The sequence below is a fragment of the Triticum aestivum genome, chromosome 4A (genome assembly GCF_018294505.1).
Source record: "Triticum aestivum cultivar Chinese Spring chromosome 4A, IWGSC CS RefSeq v2.1, whole genome shotgun sequence".
Classification (NCBI taxonomy): domain Eukaryota; kingdom Viridiplantae; phylum Streptophyta; class Magnoliopsida; order Poales; family Poaceae; genus Triticum; species Triticum aestivum.
Genome location: NC_057803.1, coordinates 39,219,905 through 39,228,908, shown reverse-complemented (window position 1 = coordinate 39,228,908; position 9,004 = coordinate 39,219,905). Strand labels below are relative to the sequence as shown.

Below are 9,004 nucleotides of genomic sequence, written 5' to 3'. Positions count from 1 at the left end.
TAATGTATACACGTGAAAAAGTTATGTGTTGGATTAAAAATTTACACCAACTTTGATTAATTTGGTTATTACTGAAATCGAACCGAAAGTAAATGCTTATTACCGAAACTGAACCGTATCTATGTATAAAACCGTATAAACCAAAGTATAAAAGACATATAAACCACAACCCGTATAAACCAAACCGAATCAAACGAGAAAACCGAATGCACACTCCAAGGTGTATGCTTCTTCAACTAACAGAAGTTGGCCAAGGTCAACCCCACGATTAGGACGATTAGGAACAGATTCGGCCGGCCGCCCAGCAGTCAGACCTAGCCAAATGGGTCGCCCCGGCACGACACGACTAGGGTTATATGTGCCAGACACGGCACGGATTGGCCGCGCACAGCAGGTACACGGCCCGTGCCGGGGCGGCACACATGATGCCCTCCCTGGCCCAGGCACAACCCCTATGTTACACGGGCGGGAACGGCGGCCGTTTCGCACGCCAGCCCGCGCAGAATTCAGCCTATTGGATTGTTTTGGACCTATATTAAGCCTATTGGGTTGTATAAAAATAAATAAATGGCCGTGTGATGCCGGCACTCGTGACCAGTCTCACGGCCCTAGATGGGCCACATGCTGGCACGACCTGATTATATAAACATGCTACCAGGCCGGCATGCTAAGACCGACCCATTTGGTTGGGTTTGGCCGCAGCCACATGATCAACCTTCAAAATAACCGTCAAACCAACTCTTTTCTTCAACTTCAACTTACACGTGGCGCAAGGACGAGCGACCGGCACGATCGCTTCACAGGTCGGCTGTGTAAATTGTTAGCCCCACTATTATCGCTCAAATAAAAAATAAAATAAAACAAACTCCATGATTAGAGCAACAAACTTGAATCTTGTAAAACGAATTTGCATCACTGCAAAAGGCACGACAGAACAGATCTTATAAAACCATATTACATATTTGAAACTTAATGTTCGCGCCACCATAGTTCACCAGAGTTCATACATTCAAACATACAAACTTAAAAACATACTAGATAAAACCTAATCTAAACTAGTTTAGGGCTTCGCCTTTAGGTAGAACTCGATCGCCGAATTGTAGAGAATGTACGCGAGGTCGTACCCCTCCTTTGCCGCCTCGAGCCGCGCGGCGGCCGCTAGTGCCTTGGTGGTGGGCCAAAGCGCGCCCCTGACCTCATGGAAGCTCCGCCATGCCTTCCGGCCGCCGGTACGGGAGAGGGTGTCACGCTCTTTGGCCTGCTTTGCGAGCCACGGCTTAACCGGAGGCTGGCTGGAGCTGCTTGCCTTGGCGTCGTGCCGGGGGCACTTGTGTGGGGGTGAGCCGCCACGGCCCCCACACCAGTGACCTTCGCCGGACATAGATATGCTGTAAAAGTGTGTGCGCGCACAAGAATCAAGCACATGAGTAGGTGGATTGGTTGCCGAAGTTGGTGGGATTGCGGCGGAGGCGGGTAGGGGAAATGCTATGCAAACACTACTCGGGACGAACAAAGAGCAGATCCTATAAAAACGCCCGAAGTTATAAGGGCCAGCGAGGTTTTACCAGATCTGCTAGGGTTGCTCTAACAATGCAGATGGAGTGATGCTACACTACTATGGGTAGTGTTAGCACAAAATAACGCAAGATTTCATCCAAATGTACTGCCAAAACATCATCTTTCATATGGAGTATATCTCGTATACATTCATACAAGGTAGCATCCAAGAAAGCTACGATGATTAGGGATCATGAGTTCTGGGGCAAAGGGAAACTGATTCCCATTGAGTCAACCCCTCCGACAACCTTTACCTCCAAAACACATGTAACTATTCCTGTGTATGATACCGGACATTAACAGCTACTGCTAGCTTCAGTCTTGTACTCGTATGGTATTTGCTCCAATTGGGTTCTTGCTGCAACTGGGTTCTTCTTCCGTAGTGGCCAAAAACAAAAAATCCCAAAAAGGAGGATTACCTCCTGCCTCTGTAGTAGCAGTTGGAGAAGAATCCAATTGGAGCAATTCATGCCAGTACAAGATTGAAGCTGCTACATCAGTAACAGATTTGGTACACCTAGGTTAGGTGCTCCCATCAGGGTTCGTCTCCATTTTCGATGTATTGTCATCACCCGATGTATTGTCATCACCACAAATGCTTGATCCAGCCACCTCAGAGTTGTTGGACTTTCCGTTCCTCAGCTTGTCAAGTGCTTGCAACCATGGTGAATCAAGAATTGCTTGAAGCTTAGACTTGTCCATTGTATTCAAATCTGCCATGCTCAAATCAAGTGAAACTTTACCACCAGTTTGTGCGGCATTCTCCACAGGGTGATCTTGTTCCCCAGTTACCTCCATAGCATCTGAAAATTTTGGCTTGTGTGTGGTGTTTACTTCACAGGGCTTCTCGGTTTGTATGTTGATATCAACAGGGCACAGTATGGTGCTACCATCCTCCTTCACTAGACCATCGTCTGTGGATGCAGGTTTGTTCAGGTCAATACTGAACTTGTTCCCATCAGCGTCGAAATGTGGATGTTTCCTGTCCTCTGCACCATTCACTTGGATCTCTTTTCCAGAATTAGTAGGGTTGTTATTCTCTCCAAAGGATGGGCGCACAAGCTTTCTCCTCTTCATTTTCCCACTAGTCTCCTTTCCTAAGTTGTCATCCAGCTGCGCTGTTTCTCTGCGCCTCTTGAAGTTTAAGAAGGGAGGCTCTGCGCTTTCTTTTCCTTCTACTACGTTTGGCAGGTTTAGCTCAGCAAGAGGACAGGTTATGTCAATGGACTGTTCACCAACCAACTGGTTACCAGCATCATAAGTAAGTGCTATATCCTCTCTTTTGTGAGAAATAAGTGTCATGTTCTCGCTTCTGATCTCTCTTTCTTTAGAAATATGTGTTCTATTCCCACTGCTCCACTGTTTTGTTCTATTGGAAAGTGAACTAAGCATTTGACTGAGTGAAGGACCAGTAATTTCTTCAAGAGGTTGTTGCATCGGCGATAAGCGAGAAAACACACTGTTTTGTGAACCAACAATTTCTTGAAGAGGTTGTTGCTTCAGCGATAAGCGAGAAAACACACTGTTTTGTGAGCACTGACCAGGAACTATTGTTGTGTTACTTTCAGCTCCTATTTCATGGTTTGTATGTAATTGATCTGACATGTTGGCTCCAGCAACATTTCGAAGATCCGGTGAACCTGAAACACTATGATTGGAACCATGTTTCCACCAATCATTATCAAAATCTTGAGCACAATCAGCAATCGGGATGTAATCACTAAAATCATCTTTCCGTTGACCAATTGTTGATACTTCAGGAACGTCAGGGTATGCAGGAATACCTTGTTGGATTAATACTGGAGCTATTTGAGCTCTTTCCTTGCTTAAGTGCTGATGCTCAGATGTGTGTATCTCTTTGCACTGGTGACAGTCGATATCATAGTTGTCCTTCAAGTTAGCACTGCCTTGTGGATTTGCCAGAGAAAAATGATATGAAGGGACATTTGGAGTTGAATTCACGTGGTTTCTGTCTCCGCCAGTTGACGCATGAGTAATATGTTGAAGAGATCGTGAAGTACTGCCTACATATGACTGCTTTTCAGACGACCTAATTCTATCAGTTGGACTGGCAGTCATGCATCCAGAAGACAAGCTACTGTGCATGTAGTCATCAGATATTGGATATGATTGATTTGTAACAAATTGATCTCGGTGATATCCATTTGTCTGAGAACAGGGAGCATATACCTGAGTTGAAATGCCATCTACTGTCGAAACATCTTGGAGATGTGAATTGTTATGATAAGGTAATATCTTTTGAACATGATGGCTGCTGCGGATGGGATCAATTTGGACTCCAACGGGTTTACTTACCAATGGCACTGACAGATTTGTTCGTGCCTCAAAATTATGTGGTGCCGTTCCACGCATCCTTGTAGGAGCAGAATAGTTTGTTCCAGCTGTTACAGTCAAAGTGTGTGATTGATCAGTAGAAATGGGAGAAATATTTGGAGTCAAACTCCTTTTGTCTGGTCTCCCTTTACTGAAGTGGCCTTCTTTCGAATGAGCACTTATGGTGTAGTTGCGAATAGGTTGCTCTACCCTCTTATTATCAAACAACTCATATAGCTGGACAACCTGTCAGTAAGAACAAGTTTGTGTGATTACAGCCATGCAATTAAAAAATCATGGATTTTAACTTTTAACCAAGTTCTGTAGTAAAGCAAACCTGCTGGTAGGAAAGGTCAAAATAGAATTTATATATCGTATAGTAATTCTCTTTTATGGCATGAGAGAACTCATCTTCTGCAAGTGGTCTGCACTTCCAAATAATTTTGAATCGAACCTAGAAAAAAACAATTGAATAATTCTTACAGTAGCACACAAATACAATAAAGAAACAGTTCCCAGAACCCAGAACGAATTATAACGGGTATTTTATATTCAAACGACTGCCTAGTACTGTAGTAAATGCAAAAAAAATCCTTAACAAGAAGTTTTTAACTAAAAACCGTGAAGTAACCATCTAAACCAAAAAAAGAAGTATATCAATCCGTTCGTCCGATGTCATACTTTATTTTTTAAGAACATTCCCAGATGGCTGAATAAACAACTCATTTAGGGTTGTAATGACAGAAAACTTTGTGTCCATTGTGTCAGCAGTCTTATTTTTTGCTGGGCACCTTACATGATCTTTTGTCAGAGCTATCTTAATTATTAATTGATGTGAACTGTCAAAAGTTAGATGCATGTGTACAAATGCAACTCTGAGACAACACAAGCTATGCCAAGATATATAGTCTTGAAGATTCAGCTCATAACTTTGGGGTAAGTGGTCATTTGCTTTTATTCCACCCAAAAATTTGTTTGAGAAGTACAAACAAATTGTCTAAGCCTGTCTCGTGTGATTAAAAAATCAGAAAGAGCATCTTCATGACACTAAAAGCCTGAAACCAAACAATTAACAATTATTTGAGCAGTCATAAAATTTCCAACGACAAAGTGTTATTTTTCAGAGATATTAAACTCAGAAGACCCTATATTTTGATAAATTTGAACTGAAGAGACATATGTTTGATGCAGGTTACCTGTGCAGGATATGAGTGGCCAGAAGATCTAAAAGCAGCTCTGTCAGTAATATCCAGTCCACCATCAGAGGCGGCCTCAAACACCCCATAAAGCTTGCGTTCGTTGTAGTCAAAGAGAAAGAGAGGCATCCCTTGTTTGACATTGTTGACAAAGGGCTGATACTCTAAAGCAAGTCTGAAAACGCCTGAGCCAAAGAACTGCTCCCTTGCCCTGGTGTTGCACATGAAGATGGCACCTGCCATGTCGGTGTCTTGCCTGAAGGAGAGCCTCATCCTGACATTGCAACATGAACAGGTGACATCGATCAGAAACAAATCTGTACTAAGTCATAAAATCTCGTTATAGCACATTTAGCCAGTGATGAGCAGGATTTTTCATCCATGAAACTCATAATCCAGTATTCCTCGTTATCAATACCAAAAGATGTTTGTTGCACAGCTAATTCTGGAGGTTAAAAACAGGTATAATCCTTTATTCGAGGTCGCAACGTAAAAAAAAGACTAGAAAAGAAGATTGATTCGTCCTGATCAAACAAAGGGAACAGGACAAACGCGCAGGGGAATCGCACGCGTGCAAACAACGAACCGGACCAAATAGCCAGCGATCTTGCGAGATGGATCTTGTACGTACGGTTCAACGTTGCAGTATACCAAGTCGATTGCAGGCACTCGCAAACCCGTCATTCCCAACCCCAACCCAGACAAACTAAAAATAGATCGGAACTGAATAGGAAAAACTAGGCAGGCGGAGACGCGCTGATCGAAACTGGCTAGCCGAAAACCCTAGCCCCGAGTTGGTGAACCGACTACCGCCAGCAGATCATCCCTATCCTACCGAATCCAGTCGGGTAAGCAGAGATGCAAGGTCATGGTGAAGTGGAAAGGGGAAGGACGCCATACGCGCGAAGGACCAGGCGTCGTCTCGCGCCGACGACGGGCGGGGGCGCGGCGCAGCAGGAGGACAGCCGCCCGATGACAGGTGCGGCGGCGGCGGCGGCGGCGGCTGCTGCTGCTGCTTGTCGTAGATAACTATGGGTTTGCGGCGGCGGCTGCTTTTGTTTTGGGGAGGGGGGGAATTGGGGGAAAGGGGATGATTCGGCGCGGTGTTTATATGTCGACGGGTTTTGATTTTGGCGAGCAGCGGGAGGCCGAAGAAGGCGCAAATCGGCCGCCGTCGCGTTCCCTTCTGTATTTGCCGGAGGTGGTTTTTTTTTTTCTGAATGCAATATTTGCCGGAGGTGGTTTGTTGTGTGCCTCCGCGTTGCCGCGTGCGTGCGAGCGAGCGTCGCGACCGGCGGCCCACCGAGACCCTCCACTGCATTCGGAACAGGCCCTCCTCGTGTTGTGCGCGAGGACAATTGGATTGGCTTTTTTTAAAAAAAACATCAGTATAGACCCAAGCGATCATATACACGCGCATACACTCATCCCTATAAACGCACACACGCACACCCTGCCCCTATGAGCACCTCCGAAAAACTGAGAGGGTGTTTGTTTTCAGGGACTTATTGGTTTAGGGACTTAAAAAAGTCTTTATAAGTTCCATCTAAACTAAACAATAGGGACTTATAGGGACTTAAAGTGGGCATTTGGGACTTATTAAATAGGACTCTCAAGGAGGGACTTATAGGGACTTATAGTTGTAATATGGTCTTATAGAGACTTATAAGTCGCAGGAACTAAACAGGTAAGAACTTTTTAGGGACTTGAGACTTATAAGTTGTGACTAAAAAAAGTCCTAGGACTTATGAACCAAACAGGGCCTGAGCCAGGATATCATCTTGAGATTTATGAAGTCACCGTAGGCGCCTCGTAGTCGATGGGAACTTCTCCTCCCGCTGAGCGCGCATCATCAAAAGTCCTGAAATAAATTCGGAATAAATGCGAGCATCAACACTTAAACCCTGATGGGCTGTGGATATCATTGTCCACCTAACCATCCAATCACTGAATGGTTCGCAATAGTTGGGTTGGCTTATTGCTACTTCCTCGCTTCAACTAAAATCACGACAAAAATTATGAAACAAAAAGGAGTAACAATTCATAATTTGATTTTATAGACTAATAATTTACTCGTGCTGCTCGTCAATATCAAATCTCGCTTGCTAGTTCATCATTATATTGCATCTCTGCTCGGTGCCCGAATGGATTTCTTAGGGTAGGGATTCCTGCTCGTGTTAGTTAGTTCACCAACTCATCGGTTTTTTTTTTGAGGGAACCAACTCATCGGTTTTAATCAACGCGTGTTCGCCTATGCACTTTTTCCTATTCAATTCTGATCTACTTGTGTTTGTTTGGGTGTTGAGGTTGGAGGGTTGCGAGCATCTTTAACTGACTTGGTATACTACGGAATAGATCATTGATCCTTACAAAATCCATCTTGTATGTTCCCTTTGTTTGATCAGAGAAAAACCCTCTTTATTTTTTGGTTTTGTTTGCATTACGATCTTAAACAAAGGATTAAACTTATTCTCTTTGCAACAAACATGTTTTGGCATTGATATAAAGGATCTAATGAATTATGAGTTTACTAGATAGAAAATCCTGGTCATCACACGCTGAATGTGCTATAACGAGATTTATGATTTGTTAAACTCAGAAGATGATATATTAAACACGTTGATATAAATCTTCCCAGTCTATTAAACTCAGAAGATATCTTTTGTCTGACAAACATTCTTAATTATTTGATCGCAATGTAAACATCAAACAAATTTTACGACCGCTCAAATAATTCTTAATTGTTTGGTTTCATACTTCTAGTGCCACGGAAGAGGCTCTTCCTAAAATTTTAATCACGTGAGATACATGGCCTTAGAAATTTTATTACACTTCTCAAACAATTTTTTTAGTTGAGTAAAAGCAAATGACCCGTTAACCCAAAATAAAATGTTATTTATGGTACTTACCGAAGTCCACATCTGTAAGTAAACAAAAATCAAGTCAGGTTGATGAGGAATTGGCCATCAATACAGTCGCGTTGCCCCCTTTTTTCCAATCATCTTATCCTCTTCAAGGGGACAGAAATCACCGCTGCAAAAGAATAATTTAGTCATCAAGTCACTGCAGCCTCATCTTCCACTCAGTGCTCTACTACTACTCTATATGTTCCCCATCTATCATCAGATCGTGCAAGGGATCACAACACCTTTAATGAATTTGGCTTTGAGATGCATCAGATCTGGTGGTTTTTGAGTCATCATAGAATAGGAACAAGGTGGTAAGATGTTGGGAGAGGAGGCATGAACTCGGAAATAGATCCATGAGCCAAAGAAAAGAGAGGATGAACAAGATGAAAATCATGGTTGATTTTTGGTGAGGCGGTTAGCGAATGGACAATGAATAGGGAGGTGGCGACGGTGAGGGGAGGAATATGTGCTAGGGTTTGACTCAAGAGTTGATTATATAGGAGGACGCGTTGTATATGAACAGTTGGATCCATATAAAAATATTCATGATGTTATGCCACAAAAATGGTGACCTCTAAAACTTTCTACTTTTGCGACAATGTATGTGGACTCAAAATAAAATGGGTGGGATGGCAATTAGACGAGTATCAAACCAGAAATCCAGAAACTGCGGCCCAAACCGACCACCCTTCTTTTTGTTATACATGGATCCATGGGCACAATCCTGCCTAAACCTATCAAGTACTCCATGCCCAATACCCATGGTCGTAATACATGAGCAAAATAAGTACTCCATGCCCAATTTCCGAGTTCTGTTATGGTGTGGAGGAATAAACAGTTGGAAAGGGGTTGGCGGCCCTTGATGGCCCATGCAACCTAGTTGCGGCCACCATGCTCACGATGCGTGGGGGCATGGGCCTCCTTTGTTGGGCTTCGTCATCTAACTTCTTGTCCTCAAAACCATCTTTATTTTTTTTCCTTGTCAAGTTTTACTACTAGCACATAAAC

General features: G+C 43.4%; 1 protein-coding gene across 1 annotated transcript; it reads right to left on the bottom strand.

Annotated features, from left to right (window-relative positions):
• Nucleotides 1-1,659: 1,659 nt before the first annotated feature.
• LOC123085007 (uncharacterized) lies at nucleotides 1,660-6,242 on the bottom strand. Its single transcript, XM_044506562.1, has 4 exons — nucleotides 5,988-6,242; nucleotides 5,088-5,361; nucleotides 4,229-4,345; nucleotides 1,660-4,137 (listed from the first exon to the last, which is right to left on the bottom strand). The coding sequence occupies exons 2-4, from the start codon at nucleotides 5,358-5,360 to the stop codon at nucleotides 2,080-2,082; spliced, it is 2,448 nt and encodes an 815-aa protein (XP_044362497.1). The 5' UTR covers nucleotide 5,361; nucleotides 5,988-6,242; the 3' UTR covers nucleotides 1,660-2,079.
• Between the last annotated feature and the right edge of the window lie 2,762 nt (nucleotides 6,243-9,004).

What these genes read in the sequence shown, in the direction of transcription:
- LOC123085007 (XM_044506562.1), bottom strand. Translation starts at nt 5,360, where the DNA reads ATGAGGCTCTCCTTCAGGCAAGACACCGACATGGCAGGTGCCATCTTC. An exon ending in GCCACTCATATCCTGCACAG is followed by an intron (nt 4,346 to 5,087) that starts GTAACCTGCATC and finishes GTTTTTTTCTAG; the next exon opens with GTTCGATTCAAAATTATTTG. An exon ending in TTGACCTTTCCTACCAGCAG is followed by an intron (nt 4,138 to 4,228) that starts GTTTGCTTTACT and finishes TCTTACTGACAG; the next exon opens with GTTGTCCAGCTATATGAGTT.